Source organism: Lacerta agilis, chromosome 8 (assembly GCF_009819535.1).
Source record: "Lacerta agilis isolate rLacAgi1 chromosome 8, rLacAgi1.pri, whole genome shotgun sequence".
In the NCBI taxonomy this organism is placed as follows: Eukaryota; Metazoa; Chordata; class Lepidosauria; order Squamata; family Lacertidae; genus Lacerta; species Lacerta agilis.
This window is the reverse complement of record NC_046319.1, coordinates 5,649,443-5,668,150: the sequence shown is the minus strand read 5'-3', so window position 1 is coordinate 5,668,150 and position 18,708 is coordinate 5,649,443. Positions and strand designations below refer to the sequence as shown.

Here is an 18,708-nt window from a genome sequence, read left to right as displayed (position 1 = left end):
GGTGAAGGGTGTGTAATAAATTAAAGATAACATCATCAACAACAACAACTTCAGGGTTGCTCCCTGGAACAAATTAGAGAACCTGATCTCTGCTAAACAATACAGAACCCTCCCTGGGAATAATGAAGAAATGTCAAAAGAATCATGCTGGACACTTCAATGTGGAGACTTCAACTTGCTGGATTTCCAACTCCCATTTCCCCTCCTCATTGACTGTGCTCACTGAGGATGATGGGAGTTGGGAGTCCAACCAAGAGCAAGTGGTGTAATCCATGTGGCCTACTCCTGAGACTGGAGGCTCCCTAGCCCAAAGGTTCATGGGAGGAGGCTGGCTTATTCATTTACTTATATTGCATTTATTTATTTCTATCCCATCTTTTTCTCCAAGAGCTCAAGGTGACGTCCATAGCTCTCCCCGTCATTTATTCCCCACAGCAACCCTGTGAGGCAGTGACAGGCCTTCAAGGTCACCCAGTGAGTTTCATGGCCAAGGGGAGATTTGAACCCTGGTATCTCTCTCAGTTCCAAGTCCAGCACTCTAACGGCCACACCACCACGGTTTCCCAAATGATTTCGAAATGATGGCTTTGAGCATTTCAATCCCTTCGAGAAAGAGCTAGTCAAGGAGGTGAAAAGAGGGCACCTTAACCATGAGTAGATATGTTCGTCATGAGGACAGGATGGCTCCCTCATAAGGACTTCACTTTAGACCTCAGGAGACCAATGTTTGCAGTTCTCTAAACCACAAGGGCCCTTTTCCTGGGGACAAGGGTCCTCTGAGGAGGCTCAATGGCAAGGACCTCCCTGGCCACTTCCATGGAACTTGGCTTTGAAGTATGAAGGGCTGCTGGTGGAGAACTAGGTTCTCACACCCAAAAAGCCGAGGGAAGGACTGGCTCTCAGCCAGGCCAGCAGCCTGGAGGACTCACAGCCCACCTGGGTCACTGCCCCTCTAGGCTGCCACACATCTCTCTCTATATATATCTGACATGCTCCCTTCAGAGAGCAGGCTGGAAGCAGCGATTGCAGACACAGCCAGGCTATTGAGATCAAGGAGACAATGGAAATTGTCACACAAGAAGCTCTGCTCCGAGCACCAGCAGTGGTGAGTCCCTCCCTGCATTGAGAGGGGAGTCCTTCTTCCTTCCTTCCTTCCTTCCTTCCTTCCTTCCTTCCTTCCTATTTACTTACGTACATTCTGAAAATAAATATTCTGATTTTTAGCACTCCATAGGCTGGACGCCACAGGGTGAGCTCCCGTTGCTCAGTCCCAGCTCCTGCCCACCTAGCAGTTTGAAAGCACATCAAAGTGCAAGTAGATAAATTGCTGGACCTAATGGCCAGGGGTCCCTTTACCTTTACCTTAGGCTGTTGCATATGCATGGGTTCATGCTTATTCTTATCTGCATTCTTCAAAACAACTACTTTATTCCTTAAGCTGCAAATGTAACAAGACCACAACGACGACGATAGAAACAATAAGAACATTCCACCAATCCTAATTATCTAGGCAGTTCATACGTACAAAAAGGTATCGAATCAAGGTAAAGGTAAAGGTAAAGGGACCCCTGACCATTACGTCCAGTTGTGTCCGACTCTGGGGTTGCGGCGCTCATCTCGCTTTACTGGCCAAGGGAGCCGGCGTACAGCTTCGGGGTCATGTGGCCAGCATGACAAAGCCGCTTCTGGTGAACCAGAGCAGCGCACGGAAACGCCGTTTACCTTCCCGCCGGAGCAGTACCTATTTATCTACTTGCACTTTGACATGCTTTCAAACTGATAGGTTGGCAGGAGCAGGGACCGAGCAACGGGAGCTCATCCCGTCGCGGGGATTCGAACCGATGACCTTCTTCTTCTTCTTCTTCTTCTTCTTCTTCTTCTTCTTCTTCTTCTTCTTCTTCTTCTTCTTCTTCTTCTTCTTCTTCTTCTTCTAGAGCCAGTTTGGTGTAGTGGTTAAGAGCAGTAGACTCGTTATCTGGGGAACCGGGTACGCGTCTCCCCTCCTCCACATGCAGCTGCTGGGTGACCTTGGGCTAGTCACACTTCTCTGAATTCTCTCAGCCCCACTCACCTCACAGAGTGTTTGTTGTGGGGGAGGAAGGGAAAGGAGAATGTTAGCCGCTTTGAGACTCCTTCGGGTAGTGAAAAGCGGGATATCAAATCCAAACTCCTCCTCCTCCTCCTCTTCTTCTTCTTCTTCTTCTTCATCTTCATCTTCATCTTCTTCTTCTTTTATAATAAAAATAAGCCCTTATTAAACTTGTGTTTTTTAAGAAAAAAAATTCAAACATAAAAAAAACAACATTAAATCTTACACCACACAAATAATAACAGACATAAATTTACAATAGTCTCTTTCAAATTATACATCAAATTTAAAATATGACTTCATATTGCTTCTACTACGGTTTTCTTAGTATAATACTCATTTCATTACTCTAACTAATAATTTAATTACTCTCATTGTTACAAACAAACAGAAAACAACAACAAAAAACAAAATTTTATATAGTTTAAATCCCCCATGTGCGTAACTTAATCTAAGCAAATCATTAGTTACATTTTCAAACCTTCTTTTCTTAAATATTCTTCCACATATTTCCATTTTGCTTTTGTTTTCTGTTTTTGTATATCTCTTATTGCCGCTGTCATCCTTGCTAAATTCATATATTCTATTAGCTTAATTTGCTATTCTTGGACTTTTTTTTTTAGTATTTTTACTGATGTTTATTTTTTCAAATTAAATTTTTATTAGTTTTAACAAAATATAGCATACACATAACAAAAACAGAAACAAACAAACAAACAAACAATAAAAACAATAATACAAAATAAACACTTAAATCTTAATACAACTATCTTATTTTCTTATCATTGTGGGTTGACTTCCTCACGTCCTCTCTTCCTGTGTTCCTTGAATATCATCTTTAGTAATTTCTTTACATTATTAAAATCATCTTTTTATTAATTACCGTATATTGCGGCGTATAAGACGACTGGGCGTATAAGACGACCCCCAACTTTTCCAGTTAAAATATAGAGTTTGAGATATACTCGACCACAGATTTTCCACCCGGCGTATAAGACGACCCCCGACTTTTGAGAAGATTTTCCTGGATTAAAAAGTAGTCTTATACGCCAGAATATACTGTAACCTTAACATCTCTTCTTATCTAATATCCTTATCATTTATTCAAACAGTTATAAACCTTAAATCTATCTTCTGAATCAACAGCCTAACATATCTTTCAGCTTACATCTAATCTTTAATCTTACAATGATCTTTTAAATACATTTTGAATTTCTTCCAATCTTCTTCCACCAAGAACCGACGACCTTCTGATCAGCAAGCCCTATGCTCTGTGGTTTAACCCACAGCGCCACCCGCGCCCCCTATATAATCAAGACTGAGGACTAAATACCTCATTGGAGATGGTATCCAAGCTGAGCAGAAGACATCCACACCCAATCAGATCTTGCATCTCCTTTAGTCGCAGCCTTGGATCCAGTACGGAACAAGCAGGGCTCTGTGCCACCAGTTCCCAGCCTGCTCCCAGGCCCCATCCTTTAGCTGTAGCTCTTGCAACCTGGCTCATTCTTTTGAGATGCTGATGAAGATCCTCAAGTTGCCACCTATGGTCATATTCTTTTACAATAAACCAGTTTCATTGAGCAACCTTCTCTATTAGATCCTAACCCTCACTGGGTACAGAATTCCACAAAACGAATGGGATTCAGGGCATCATCTACACCACACGTAGGCAAACTAAGGCCCAGGGGCCGGAACCGGTCCAATCGCCTTCTAAATCCAGCCTGCGGACGGTCCGGGAATCAGCGTGTTTTTACATGAGTAGAATGTGTCCTTTTATTTAAAGTGCATCTCTGGGTTATTTGTGTGGCCTGCCTGGTGTTTTTACATGAGTAGAATGTGTCCTTTTATTTAAAGTGCATCTCTGGGTAATTTGTGTGGCCTGCCTGGTGTTTTTTACATGAGTAGAATGTGCCCTTTTATTTAAAGTGCATCTCTGGGTTATTTGTGGGGCCTGCCTGGTGTTTTTTACATGAGTAGAATGTGCCCTTTTATTTAAAGTGCATCTCTGGGTTATTTGTGTGGCCTGCCTGGTGTTTTTACATGAGTAGAATGTATGCTTTTATTTCAAATGCATTTCTGGGTTATTTGTGGGGCATAGGAATTCGTTCATATTTCCCCCCCCCCCAAAAAAAATATAGTCCGGCCCTCAACAAGGTCTGAGGGACAGTGGACCGGCCCCCTGCTGAAAACATTTGCTGACCCCTGATCTAGACTGACACACACTCCAACCCAAGTTGGCATTTATTTGGGATTTGTGAAGCACCTGAAAACAACTCTATGCATGTGCCACACCCCCTTCTCTCCCCCACCCCCACCTCTCCCCCTGCAAGGACTACCATGCCCTGGATCCGGAGTTTGTGGGCTGCCCCTGCTGTGGCTGCTGCGACTGCTGTGGCTGCGACTGCTGCTCCTTGCCCGACTGCTGCCGCTCCTGCCCCACCTGCTGCGGCTGCTGCCCCAACTGCTGCCCCAGCTGCTGCCCCCCCAGCTGCGCCTGCTGCTGCCGCTGGTGCTGCTGCCTGCCCAGGCTCCTCCTCCACCTGCCCAAGATGCCCAGCTGCCCCGTGCACATCAAGAGGCTCCTGATCATCGTGGTGATCGTCGTCCTCATCGTGGTGATCATCGTGGGGGCTCTCCTGATGGGCCTGTATGTCACCCAGGCGCACACGGAGGCGGTGAGCAGAGCGGGGATGCCATGGGGCATTTAGGGCAGGTGTTGCGACACCAACCAGCACGGCCAACGTTCAGGGATGGTGAAGGTTTTGCAGGGGGTTGAACTAGGTGACCCTTCCATTCCAACTCTACAATTGTGTGATTCTAGGCCAGGGCACAGGCAAACTCGGCCCTCCAGATGTTTTGGGACTACAACTCCCATCATCCCTGACCACTGGTCCTGTTAGCTAGGGATGATGGGAGTTGTAGTCCCAAAACACCTGGAGGGCCTATGCCTGTTCTAGGTTGTAGTACCAACAAGATCAGGGCAGGGCACAGGGTAGCCGCCCCTGGGTTAGGAAAGGTGTGAAATGAGCGGAGCCCAGGACAAAATGTTGCAGTGTGATGTGTTCCTGTTCGAGGCTCCAGCCAGCCACCACCTTTTCCAGGATATTCCATTACATATCTCCCCCTGGTTTTCTGCCTGCCCTCCAACCAGCAGTGAAAATTCGGTGTCCGCTGAGCATGCTTAGTACCTACCCGCCAGGGAGGGGATTATACCTCCCGCAAACTGTGGGGTTCTCCAAGTTTGACGATACTTCCAGCTTTTTGGCACAGATCGTCATCTTTTAGCTACGGAAGTCTAGGCCCTTGGTCAATGAGTTTGCTAAGGATTGGGGCCCGCTGCAAGGCAGGGGATGCTATTCCTGGGAGTGGTTGTTGCTGCAGGATGCCGGAAAGAAGGGGGAACAAGGCACCTCCTGTTAACACACTCCCTCACTTGCAGGTTTTGCAGATGACCATCGAGGGCCTGGAAGGAGGAGACTCGCAGCTGAACCTCTCTGTCAATATGGAAGAAGCGGCCACTTTCTATGTCAAGGACCAGACTAACGACCCAGCCACAGTCATTTATGACTTCGGCAAGGTGAGGGGCAACTGGCAAGTGAGTTGTGCCACATCTACACTGCACCAGTGCATAGCTGACTTCCACTGCAGCAGACTGTTTATACTTTGCTTCTGAATGCTCAAAAGCCGAGCCACCATTCTCCATCCCACAGCATTTGCCGCCTGAGGCCACCACCTCACTTTGCCCAATGATAGGGCCAACCCAGGCTGGGTGGGAGCCGGATTCCCTAATTCATGTAAGAGAATTTTAAGGAGAGTTTTACCTGACAACTTTTAGCTTTAGCATAGAGGGATTTCTACGGTCTGAGCTGACCTAGAAAATGAAGCCACCTTCCTTTCAGACATTGCCTTCTTTCTTTCTTTCTTTCTTTCTTTCTTTCTTTCTTTCTTTCTTTCTTTCTTTTTGGTGGCAGGACTCATTGGTACAGAGTACTGACACACACACCCCTTTTGCTGTCCATGGTAGTGATTTTGGCCTAGCATCCTCAGTATTTTTTATCAAGGTGTGAGTATAACCAACACCTCAGTTTTTACCAAAAAAAGAGCACACCCATTTCCATGCCATCTGTAACCAAACCTGAAAACTGGTATAATAACCTAACACAGGCACCCCCAACCTTCGGCCCTCCAGATGTTTGGGACTACAATTCCCATCATCCCTGACCGCTGGTCCTGTTAGCTAGGGATCATGGGAGTTGTAGACCAAAACATCTGGAGGGCCTGACCTAAGAAGAGGCTGCTGGATCAGGCCAATGGCCCATCTAGTCCAGCATCCACTCCGCCCCCCAATACCGCTTTATATTTTTAATAAAAATCTCAAAGCTGTTTACAGCCTATTAAATCAATCAGTCAATAAAACAATAAAACAATAGCCGAGCGATGTTCCTCCGGCCTCACGAGGAGCCTCTTCAATAGGGCTGGGTGAGTGTGGGCCACAGTGTGTCACAGTGACCAACCGGATGCCCCAAAAGGAAACCCACAAGCAGGATTCAATCACAAGAGCGCTTTCCCCTCCGGTATTCAGAAGCATTGCTGCCTCGGACTGTGGAAGGTTGAGCATAGCCATCCTGGCTAGGAGCCATCGATAGCCCTCTCCTCCTCCATGAATTTGTCTCACCCTCTTTTATAGCCATCCAAGTTGGTGGCCATCCCTGCCTCCTGTGGAAGGGAGTTCCCACAGTTTAACTTTGTGCTAAGGAGGACTTTCTTTTATCTGTCCTGAAACTCCCATCATCCAGTTTCATTGGACGCCCGCAAATTCTAGTGCCATGAGACAGGGAGAAAAACTTTTCTCGTCCACTTCCTTAAAAAAAAAAAAAAATATTTATTAAAATTTTACAAAAAACATACATAAACAACAACAACAAACAATAAAAACCAACTATAACAAATAACAATTAAAAACAAATAAACTACAACTTATTATTTCTAACAAATTTTTCTCACATCTTGGTGGGACTTCCTCCTATCTCCTCCTTCTGTGTCCCTTGTAAATACCTTTCTCGTAACCTCCTAATTTTAACTCCTTATAATCTTTTTTCTATCAATTACAAAATCCTTGATACTTATCTCTTAATTCATAATACCCTTACCTAATTACTTAAATCTATCTCTTATCTTATCTTATCTTATCTTATCTTATCTTATCTTATCTTATCTTATCTTATCTTATCTTATCATCTTATAAAACATACATCTAACTTCTACTCTACAACCTATCTTGTTCTCATTTCTCGTCCACTTCCCCCCTGCCTTGGCATCTGACTGTGTACACACTGCAGAATATCCAAGGTATTACGCTGGGTAATGCAAGATAACCAAAAGCACCTGCTCTGTTTGCTCCCAGTTGCTGATTGGCTACAAACCCTGGCCCGGACAAGCCTGCTATGTCACCAGGATGGACAAAGGGAATATCCAAGGACTGGACACGATCCTCAAGGAATTCCAGGTGAGGGCAGGATACCCTGCTGAAGGCGGAAGTGGTTTGAAGAAGAGCAGCGGCTGCTCCACGAGGGCAACGGGGTCCCTGCCCCACAAAACTCAGCCGGCCCTCACTTGCCTCCCCCCTGCCTAATATACAACCGGGCAAGGGGGTAGACCTGCCTGTCCATTTCCTTTGTCTCATAGAACTCAGCAGGGAAGAGGAGGGGGATGTGGACAGAAGTGGGAGGACTCCGCTTTACCAGTCGTTGGCTCTAGCGCCACCTGCTGCTGGCCTCCCTGCCTTCCGCCCCATTAGTTCCAAGGAGCAGTAGCCACTGCTGGGTTAGGAGCTCTGGGACCTGCTCATCTGAAAGCCTTTGTGGGTTGCGGGTGGCAAATGGGCAGATGATGAGCAGGCAGTGGTGGAGTCACCTCTTCTTCCATGGGACTCTTCTTACGAAGGACGGCAAAGCGGTTGCAATAGTTCGTGTACTGGTGACTTCAAGACTGGACTACTGCAGTACGCTCTAGGTGGGGCTTACCTCAACTTTCTAAGCATCTGGGTGGGCTTGTCTAAACAGGATTTTTTTTAGCAAGCACCAAAAAGGGTACATTTATTCATGAAATACAAAATAACCTCTCCTGTCTTCTAGACTGCTCTGAGGGAGAAGGAGGCATTCCTGACAACTCTGGTTGATCGCTCCATCTTGGGCACAACATTTAACATCCTCTGCAGTCAAGTTCCAGTCTTTCAGACTTAGTGAGGTGAGTGATGAAGAAAGGTGTGGATTCAAGATTTGAGATGTTCAGAAACTGAGGAGTTATAACTTCTAGGGACGCGGGTGGTGCTGTGGTCTAAACCACTGAGCCTAGGGCTGGCTGATCAGAAGGTCGGCGGTTCGAATCCCTGCGACAGGGTGATCTCCTGTTGCTCGGTCCCTGCTCCTGCCCACCTAGCAGTTCGAAAGCACGTCAAAGTGCAAGTAGATAAATAGGTACCACTCCAGTGGGAAGGTAAACGGCATTTCCATGCGCTGCTCTGGTTCACTAAAAGCGGCTTAGTCATGCTGGCCACATGACCTGGAAGCTGTCTGCGGATGAGCGAGATGAGCACCGCAACCCCAGAGTCATCTTACCTTTTAACTTCATGCCCTAACAGCTTCCACCTAGACACACTAGTGCTGCGCTGCAAATTTCCCATTTTTAACCATTTCTCTGTTAACAAGAAAGGAAACTGATCCAAGGGGAGAGAGAAAGTCAGTGAAAATCTCGAGTGAGGGGTGCAGGGTTTGGGGTCAAGCTTCCCTCGTTTCTGTGTCAGCTCAGAAACTGAGAGTGTCCCTTCGGTCGTCCTACAAATGATCCCACCCATGGCCTGTGCTTTATCCACCTCCTTGGCTGCCCTCTTGTGGGCCTCTGTTTTGGATCAGTTAATGTAGGCACCAGGGGAGGCTGAAGCCGGGGGGGAAACTCTCATACTCCCTGAGACCTGCGGTTATAGGATAGTATGCAAATTAATAATAATAATAATAATAATAATAATAATAATAATACTCGGCCCAGTATACCTGAAGGAGCGTCTCCACCCCCATTGTCCCACCCGGACACTGAGGTCCAGCGCCAGGGGCCTTCTGGAGGTTCCCTCCCTGCGAGAAGCCAAGTTACAGGGAACCAGGCAGAGGGCCTTCTCGGTAGTGGCACCTGCCCTGTGGAATGCCCTCCCACCAGATGTCAAAGGAAAAAACAACTACCAGACTTTTAGAAGACACCTGAAGGCAGCCCTGTTTAGGGAAGCTTTTAATGTTTAATAGACTATTGTATTTTAATATTCTGTTGGAAGCCGCCCAGAGTGGCTGGGGAAACCCAGCCAGATGGGCTGGGTATAAATACCGTATTTTCCGGCGTATAAGACGACCCCCAACTTTTCCAGTTAAAATATAGAGTTTGAGATATACTCCAGATTCTCCACCCGGCATATAAAACAATCCCCGACTTTTGAGAAGATTTTCCTGGATTAAAAAGTAGTTTTATATGTAATATACAGTAATAAATTATTATTTACTCCAACTGTGGCAACCTAAGAATCATAGAATTGTAGAGTTGGGTTGCTCCAGCCACTCTGTGCTGCTTTCAGCATATACAAAAACATGGTAAGACATTTAACATAAAAACATCCCTATACAACTGTTACCTTGGTACTCGAATGGCTTGACTCCCGAACACTGCAAGCCCGGAAGTTAGTGTTTTGATTTGTGAACGTTTTTTCGGAAGCCGAACATCCGACACAGCTTTTGCTTGAGTGCAGGAAGTTCCTGCAGCCAATTGGAAGCTGAGCCTTGGTTTTTGAACGTTTTCAGGAGTTGATCGGACTCCTGGAACGGATTAAGTTCGAGAACCAAGGTACCACTGTACAGGCTTGCCTTCAGATGTCTTCTAAAGGTAGTATAATTACTTCTCTCCTTGACATCTGGCGGGAGGGCGTTCCACAGGGCAGGTGCCACTACCGAGAAGGCCCTCTGCCTGGTTCCCTGTAACTTCACTTCTCACAGTGAGGAAACCTCCAGAAGGCCCTCTGAGCTGGACCTCTGTTTCTGGGCTGGATGATGCGGATGGAGACGCTCCTTCCAGTATACTGGGCTGAGTATTATTATTATTATTATTATTATTATTATTATTATTATTATTATAAAATTGTATACTACCCTATAGGCCATTTAGGGCTTTAAAGGTCAGCACCAACACTGACCTTTGTACTCTGATTGTACTCTGAAACATACGTAGAAAATGGAAGCCTCTTTCACAGGGGCTGAAAACTTCCTAGAAATTGGAGGACAGATTTTGGCACAGCACAGAAAACATACACCCCACCGCCTCCATATGCTCACAAGTCTATGAGCCCAGCTAAGCACAAGTACATGTATCAGTTGGGACTTGCCTGTTGCTGGAAACCATAAGAGGACAGAGGGCTCTTGTGTTCGAATCCTGCTTGCGGGCTTCCCATAACGGGCATCTGGTTGGCAGCTGTGAGAACAGGAGGCTATGCTAGATGGGCCATTGGCATGACTCAGCAGGACTGTTTTACTTTCTTATCCCTTGCAGGTGTATGCTGAAAGCGCTTCAACTCTCCCGAGAGAATTGCAAGAATGCTGCTTCCCCTGGGCTCCCCTTGCACAGAGCTCATCCTCAGGTGGCTTTCTGGGTTTTTGCTTCAGGAGGGATCACACAGCTAATTCTGTAAGAGATTTGACCTATGGCGGTTTTGGACATTATTGAGGGGCACAAAGGCAGGAAAGTGGCTTCCTGGGTTTCTGCTGGAGGTGGGGGGAAGAAATCTGGTTCACTCTGCATTTGAATAGGAAACCGGCTCAGTTCACACAGAAACAAAAGCAACCTTTGAAATCTGCACTTCTCTGAAGTTGGCAAGGAAATTATCCAGCCAAGATGTGCGCACAAAAAATGTATCTGTGGCTTAGGAGAAAAAGCGCATTAAAAATGCGCATGTTGGTGCAAATAACATACAAGAATGCATTATATTAGGAGAAATTGCTTGCAATGATGCGTGTGTTGAACAAAATTGCATTTAAATTGTGAGGATATGGGGAAATGCCCATTAAAACGGTGATGAGATTTCATGAGGCCCCTTTTAATTTTTTTTTTTTTAAGACTGCAAACTTAAATGGGGAGAACTGAACTTCAGATTAAATATGGGAAACCAATACTGACAGATTCATCTGTCCTGAGTTCATGCCTATTATTAACACCTCAAGCTGGGACCACAAAGGCAGTCCTGAGCAGGGGAGGGGGCTGAGTCCCCTAGATTGCAGGCTCACTGGTGCAGTTATAAATTTCAGTGGCTATGCCAACATGCCCAGGTGCCTGCTCTCTCTCTCTTTCAGGGCCCAGGGCTCCCCTCCCTCCTCTTCCTCTTATCTGCACAGCAGAAAGCTCAACTTGCTCTCCTGGCATAATGAGCATCCAGGAGAGCATAGGGGAGGGATGTCTCTGCATGTGGGGTAGGAGAGAGAGAGAGAGAGAGAGAGAGAGAGAGAGAGAGAGAGAGAGAGATTGAGAGAGAGAGAGAAGAATTCAGAAAGAAGCTGGCGATTCCCCCCAAGCTCCTCATCTCCCCCCGGGTTATTATCACGTCTGGTTGGACACAAGCAAAAATGGGAAAGCACTTAAATAAATGATAAGTGCCCAATTTACACTAACCCAAAGTGGCAGCTGTGCAATTTCAGGAAGCGGTGAATAATGGATTGTTATGGGTTCTTGCCTCCTTGCAGGCAACAGATCTGAGAAGAGGCAAGATCCAGGAGAAAGAGTTAGCTGTCGCCTGGAAGAGGAGGGCAATTGATGGTGCCATCCTCCTTCTCATGCCTTGGTTGTCCCAGGTCTTCAATCATGGGGAGGTTCGGCCGAGCGCATTTCCCTTTGAACTAGCCTCACTCAAATCCTGGTGCCCTCGAGGTGCCTTGGGACACCCCCCCCCCAGCATCACATGGCCATGGTCCCTGGGGCTGGTGGGAGTTGTAGTCCGAAACATTTGGAGGGCACCAGGTTGGGGAAGGCAGCTCCAGAGGAAAAGGAAAGACGTGGCTAGAAGCAACCCCAATGCTGGCCCTTCAAAGGAGGCACCCGGGATGCTGTTTTCAGCAGAGCTTACCTTAAAGAGCTCAGTGGGCGGCACACACAGGAGCAAACCCCTAAGACGTCTTTCAGGTCTTCCAGTTTGAAGTTGCCACACAGACCCATCGACCAAAGAAGCTGGCATGGTGCAGTGATTTCAGTGTCCGGCGACTGGGATCACCTGGGAGACCGGGGTTCGAATCCCCACTCAACCACTTTGGGGGGCCAGTCACTGCCTCTCTCAGACTAACCTACCCCACAGGGTTGTTGTGGGGACTAAATGAGCGAGGGGAGAGGCGAGGCGCGTAACACCACCTTGAGGGCCTTGGGATGGAAAAGGTGAGATATCAATGTAATAAATAATAGAAAACCAGGACTTCCCAGAATATCCCATTCTGAACTGTACATTCAGTTTGTGTGGGACATGAGCTGGGCACCCTTCTCTTGCTCAGTGCTCAGCTTATGAGAGGAAAGGGTCAGTGGGTCCTCAGTTAAGCCCACAGGCTCCACCCTCCCACCCCTGCTTCTCCCACCAGAGACCTACCTAAGATGTGGGGTGGAAGCCCTCTATGGGCTGTGCTGCCCTTGTGGGACAGGATGAACCTAAACCGCCTTCAGTGACCTTTGCTTAGAATCATAGAATCATAGAGTTGGAAGAGACCACAAGGGCCATCCAGTCCAACCCCCTGCCAAGCAGGAAACACCATCAAAGCATTCCTGACAGATGGCTGCCAAGCCTCCGCTTAAAGACCTCCAAAGAAGGAGACTCCACCACACTCCTTGGCAGCAAATTCCACTGCCGAACAGCTCTCACTGTCAGGAAGTTCTTCCTAATGTTTAGGTGGAATCTTCTTTCTTGTAGTTTGAATCCATTGCCCCGTGTCCGCTTCTCTGGAGCAGCAGAAAACAACCTTTCTCCCTCCTCTATATGCCATCCTTTGATATATTTGAACATGGCTATCATATCACCCCTTAACCTTCTCTTCTCCAGGCTAAACATATCCAGCTCCCTAAGCCTTTCCTCATAAGGCATCGTTTCCAGGCCTTTGACCATTTTGGTTGCCCTCTTCTGGACACGTTCCAGCTTGTCAGTATCCTTCTTGAACTGTGGTGCTCAGAACTGGACACAGTATTCCAGGTGAGGTCTGACCAGAGCAGAATATAGTGGTACTATTACCTCCCTTGATCTAGACGCTATACTCCTATTGATGCAGCCCAGAATTGCATTGGCTTTTTTAGCTGCTGCATCACACTGTTGACTCATGTCCAGTTTGTGGTCTACCAAGACTCCTAGATCCTTTTCACATGTACTGCTCTCAAGCCAGGTGTCTTGCTCGGCCTCATTAATTGGCTGCCCGTTAGCCCTGGCCAGGAAATGCTCTGCAGGGTTTCACAAGGCGAATCATTCCTGCTGCCTTACCTGGAGAGGCTGGGGATTGAACCCTGGGGCTTTCTGCTCTGCCCCTGAGCTACACAGCCCCTCTTATGTCCTTACAAACAGAAGTTCCTTTTCTGTCCAAATTTGCTTGGGGACTTGCTTTGCTCCACCTGCAGAGGGCGCCCTTGTGCATGCGACTCGCTTGCAAAAAAAAAAAAAAAACCAACCTCCACCGCAGATTCTCCTCACCGCTTTTGTAACGTTGCTATTTACATGGAAAGTTCGTGACTTTGCTGCTTTGTTTGGATTGAGAGTTACTTTCAATAAAGAGCATTTACATCTGCTGTCCTGCACAAAGTTGCTTTATTACAATGCGAAGTGGGCAGAGATTAGGGTTGCATTGTCCCAATACACCAGCACCTATAAATAAAAATTAGGTTGTTTCTGTGACTGATCCTGCTGAGGCTGGCAAGGGAAGCAAACAGAAAAAGGGACGTATTTATTTGGAGCAAAAGGAGCCGTTTGATTATTAAATCCAACCATTTATTTCCTTAAAAACAGCAAAAATAAAATGAATTACAGGGGCGCAGATATTTGCAAATATGTAATAATTCTTCTATTAAAATTATGCGGCCACAGGAAACCCAGAAGAGAAATATCCCACCAGGCCCCCAGTCAAACCTTATCTGCACACCTCAGCGGGTTGCAACATAAGCTGCTCCTACCCTTAATAAAAGCACCACCCAGCACCTGAAAGAATAACCCATCAATATCTTCAGCAATGGTGCTGAGCACCTGGTTGGTGCAGACAAGGGGGGCTGAAGTCGGTCATCACCCCCCCCCACATTCCTTGTGAGCAGCATTTAATGCCAAGCAGCAGTTTTCCAAAGCCCAGAAAAAGGGCGGGACTTCTGTTCATGCCTGAGTCCAGCATAGACTCTCTTTTCAAAACTTTGCAGGGGGTTGGGCTGGATGATCCTTCGGGTCCCTTCCAGCTCCACCGTTCTGTGATTATATGAAATTAAACACCACCCTCGATAGCATACGAAGAACATGGGCCGTTATTTTCTGTTTAGAACAGGCAAGGTGTAATCCCCTCCCTGGCGGGTAGGTACTAAGCATGCTCAGCGGATGCCGAATTTTCACTGTTGGTTGGAGGACAGGCAGAAAACCAGGGGAGGATATGTAATGGAATATCCTGGAAAAGGTCATGGCTGGCTGGAGCCTCGAACAGGAACACAACACACTGCAACATTTTGTCCTGGGCTCCGCTCATTTCACACCTTTCCTAACCCAGGGGCAGCCACCCTGTGCCCTGCCCTGATCTTGTTGGTACTACAACCTAGAACAGGCATAGGCCCTCCAGATGTTTTGGGACTACAACTCCCATCATCCCTAGCTAACAAGGGCCAGTGGTAAGGGATGGTGGGAATTGTAGTCCCAAAACATCTGCTTGGGCCAAGTTTGGCCATGCCTGGTTTAGAACATTTGAAAGGAGCAGGGAGGGACCTCTGGCCTGGGGTGACACCACTGTCCCTGCTCCTTAACCTCCTTGGGCGATTTGGCCTGTGCCCTTGAAGCTTGGCCAGGCCTCTTGATCGCCTGCAGAGAGAGATGGGCTTTGGAAAGTCCTCTAATTGTAAGGGCTGCCTTATCCAAGCCTGGTTTAAAGAAGGGAGGGAGAGGAGGTGGAGGCGAGAGGGCCTTGAAGTGGCCCATCCACCATCAGTACTCAACTGAGTGGTCATCCACCAGGCCACTAGAGTGAGGTGTTCTGCAGAGCTTTGCTGCCCGTCCCTCTCTTCCCCTAGAAGCCGGGGAGACCAGCAGCAGAGCTGGGTGGCCCCTTTTGGGGTTCTCCTCAAGGTGCCTGCTTCACCCGGCCTCATGGGAGTGTGGGGTTGGCGCAAGGAAAGGGAGTGTGAGAGGCTTCTCTTGGGCACCCTCCCCTTTGATGCAAGGGATTCTCCACCCGTATTAAAGCTTCTACCTTCCCCAGGGGTGGTCCCTCCCTTCACGCTGCCTGAGGCCAAAGAGAAAGGTCTGCTCTGCTGCCGAAGTCTCCCTGCCCTGCCAAAGCTATGGGCTATGTGGCAGTGCCAGCAAAGCAGGGACAGCATCACCAGGTTCCGGTTAGAACTTGTAAGGTTTTGGCGAGATTTCTCCACTTCTCCACTGGCAGTGGGGCACTGCCTCTTGGGGTTCCGCTGCCTCAGCCCACCTCATGGGCAGGCTGGTCCTGACCTTTGCCGCCGCTGAATCTCGTGCCAGCCTCTTTCTCACTACAAGCTACAACAAATGCCATCCTTCACAGCACAGCACACAATGCTCTCCTTGGGCATGCTCCTCTCTGGGGGCGACAGGGCTCTGCCTCAGCCCTGGAGCAGGAGGCAGGTGACCCCCCACACCACCGGGGAGAAGGTCAGGAGGGTCCCTGCCCGGCGGTCCTTGGGCGCTTGGCTGTAGAGCCCGCCTTCCATCATGGGATCCGACCAGTTGGGGTTCTGGAATCCGGGCTGCGACATATGCTTGCCGGCTGAGGAAGTGCCGTGCCCTCCGCGGGAGAAGCGAGACCTCCCGAGGGAGCTCAGGCCGTATCCCACCGCTGCCCCCACTGCTGCAGCCCCTGCCATCTTCGCGCCGCGGCTGCCGCTGGAGCTTTGCCCGCTGCTGCTGCTGCTGCTGCTGCTGCTGCTGCTGCTCTTTGGCAGAGAGTGGAACCCGCCGCGCGATGACCCTCCGCTTTTGCTGCCCCCGCTGCCGCCGCCTCCTCTCCCTCCTCCCCTGCGGCAAAAGGCAGGCTCGCTGACGAGAGCAACCAGGAGCACCACGGCCCAGTACCAGGCAGCCCAGCTCTTCCTCATGGTGTTGGACCTGAAAGAGAAAGAGAAGGTGGAGGATCCTAGAATTGTAGAGTCGGAAGGGACTTCCAAGGGTCACCCAGTCCAGTAGCAAGGCGGGAATCGCAGCTCTCTGGGTCCCCCTGCAGGCCCTGCAGGATGTTGGGCCTGAAGTCCAGCCCTCGCTGCGCCGCTGCGCTCCATGGGCTGAGGATCCATTTCCCACATTTTTGCATTGCAGCTGGCTATTGGGGCTGCACTGGTCAGCTGGCAACCGGAGCAGGCAGGTGGCTGTGCTGGCTGGGGCTGATAGGGGATATGGGCCAAAGCACCAGGGGAGGGAAGGCAGACCCGGATTGAGGCTTTAGCTGAAAGCCTTAAGTTAGCTAGAGCAGGCATAGGCAAACTCCGGCCCTCCAGATGTTTGGGACTACAATTCCCATCATCCCTGGCCACTGGTCCTGTCAGCTAGGGATGATGGGAATTGTAGTCCCAAACATCTGGAGGGCCGGAGCAGGGCCGTCTTAAGCATATCCGGCGCCGTGGTGCAAAGATCCCTCTGGCGAACACCCCCCCTTTCCCAGAGTTTTCGACCTTTTTTTAAGGGATGGAGGAGGCGGGCAGTGGCTGGAGGCAGTGGCTGGAGGGCGGCTCCTCTGGTGGGGAAGAGGCGGAGGCTGGACGTGGCACCTCCCGGCTCAGCTGGCCGCTTTGTGCTGTGGTGGCCATGGCAGGCAGCACACCTGCAGACTCGGCGTTCCCTGGACTCTCGTCTGGTGCCCTCCAGAACTTGGTGCCCCGGCACCCCACGCCACTAGCCTCTATGGGTAAGACGGGCCTGGGTTGGAGTTTGACTATGCCTGAGCTAGAGGAAACCAAGGGAAGGCTTTTGTAGGCTCTGTAGCTGTCCCAGAGCACAGCAGGCTAATGCAACAATCCTGGCCTTTTCCCTACAGCTTGAATGACTCCCCACAGAAGAGTCTTGGATTCTAACCCTGCCTGCTCCTGAGAGAGTTGCAGCCATTCTGGGATGCCGCAGCCAGGCCTAATGACAGGGCAGAACCTTCTGGGAACAGCAGCACAACAAAGAGGGTGAAATTGCTGAGCCATTATTAGCCCTCCAGGGCTTGCCACTCACGTGACTCATTTGCACAAAAGCCTGAGTCCCAGGAAAGAAAACAATGTTCCAAACACATACAAACCCTTCAGCTGCTGTCACCCACAAGCCAACTTGCCTGAGGCTCCTGGCTCAGCAGTTCTCTGCTGTTGCCCCCAACCCCACCCCACCCCCCAAAAAAACTTTTGCAAGAACTCCAATGGGAAGAAGTTGAAATGACTCACCTGAGTGGCCACTTGGGGGCAATAAACTATGGAACTCCCACTTGCAGGAAGCAGTGGTGGTCACCAGCCTAAAGAAGAAGAAGAGGAGGAGGAGTTTGGATTTGATACCCCGCTTTTCACTACCCGAAGGAGTCTCAAAGCGGCTAACATTCCCCTTCCCCTTCCTCCCCCACAACAAACACTCTGTGAGGTGAGTGGGGCTGAGAGACTTCAGAGAAGTGTGACTAGCCCAAGGTCACCCAGCAGCTGCATGTGGAGGAGCGGAGACGCGAACCCGGTTCCCCAGATTAAGAGTCTACCACTCTTAACCACTACACCACACTGGCTCTCCAGTGTAAAGATAAAGGGACCCCTGACCGTTAGGTCCACTCGTGGATGACTCTGGGGTTGCGGTGCTCATCTTGCGTTACTGGCCGAGGGAGCCAGCGTGTACAGCTTCCGGGTCATGTGGCCAGCATGACTAAGCCGCTTTCTGGCAAACCAGAGCAGCGCACGGAAACGCCGTTTACCTTCCCACCGGAGCGGTACCTATTTATCTACTGGTACTCTGACGTGCTTTCAAACTGCTAGGTGGGCAGGAGCAGGGACCGAGCAACGGGAGCTCACCCCATTGCAGGGATTCGAACCGCCGACCTTCAGTGGTTTAGACCTAGATGGCTTCAAATGAGGATGGTAGACAAATTCATGGATGACGTGCTCTGCCTCTACAGCTGGAGGCAGCATACCAATTGCTGGAAGGCAGCCACAGGAGTGGAGAGTCGCCCTTGTGCTCGAGTCCTGCTTGCAGGTTTGCCTGAGGCATCGGACTAGATGGCCTGATCCTCAGCACAAATTCCAGCTTGTCAATAAACTTCATAAACTCTACTCAAGGTCTGACCAAGGCAGGATGGAGTGGTTCCCTTGATCTAGAATTGCGATAGCTTTTTCTGCTGCTTCATCGCATTGTTGAC

The 18,708-nt window shown here is 49.1% G+C and overlaps 2 protein-coding genes across 3 annotated transcripts; one reads left to right on the top strand and one right to left on the bottom strand.

Annotated features, from left to right (window-relative positions):
- Positions 1 to 950: 950 nt before the first annotated feature.
- Positions 951 to 8,378, top strand: LOC117052329 (pulmonary surfactant-associated protein C-like). 2 transcript variants are annotated; one of them, XM_033159180.1, is made up of 5 exons: positions 951 to 1,105; positions 4,423 to 4,752; positions 5,532 to 5,669; positions 7,497 to 7,598; positions 8,227 to 8,378. In XM_033159180.1, the coding sequence occupies exons 1-5, from the start codon at positions 1,061 to 1,063 to the stop codon at positions 8,332 to 8,334; spliced, it is 723 nt and encodes a 240-aa protein (XP_033015071.1). In that variant the 5' UTR covers positions 951 to 1,060; the 3' UTR covers positions 8,335 to 8,378. The 2 variants fall into 2 exon arrangements, with proteins under 2 accessions (XP_033015071.1, XP_033015070.1); XM_033159179.1 differs by having other exon boundaries at positions 4,423 to 4,767.
- Positions 8,379 to 15,924: 7,546 nt separating this feature from the next.
- Positions 15,925 to 16,466, bottom strand: LOC117052331 (keratin, type II cytoskeletal 1-like). Its single transcript, XM_033159181.1, has one exon. It carries the CDS (start codon positions 16,439 to 16,441, stop codon positions 15,950 to 15,952), a length of 492 nt encoding a protein of 163 aa, XP_033015072.1. The 5' UTR covers positions 16,442 to 16,466; the 3' UTR covers positions 15,925 to 15,949.
- Between the last annotated feature and the right edge of the window lie 2,242 nt (positions 16,467 to 18,708).

What these genes read in the sequence shown, in the direction of transcription:
- LOC117052329 (XM_033159179.1), top strand. Translation starts at nt 1,061, where the DNA reads ATGGAAATTGTCACACAAGAAGCTCTGCTCCGAGCACCAGCAGTG. An exon ending in TCATTTATGACTTCGGCAAG is followed by an intron (nt 5,670 to 7,496) that starts GTGAGGGGCAAC and finishes GTTTGCTCCCAG; the next exon opens with TTGCTGATTGGCTACAAACC. An exon ending in CGATCCTCAAGGAATTCCAG is followed by an intron (nt 7,599 to 8,226) that starts GTGAGGGCAGGA and finishes CCTGTCTTCTAG; the next exon opens with ACTGCTCTGAGGGAGAAGGA.
- LOC117052331 (XM_033159181.1), bottom strand. Translation starts at nt 16,441, where the DNA reads ATGAGGAAGAGCTGGGCTGCCTGGTACTGGGCCGTGGTGCTCCTGGTT.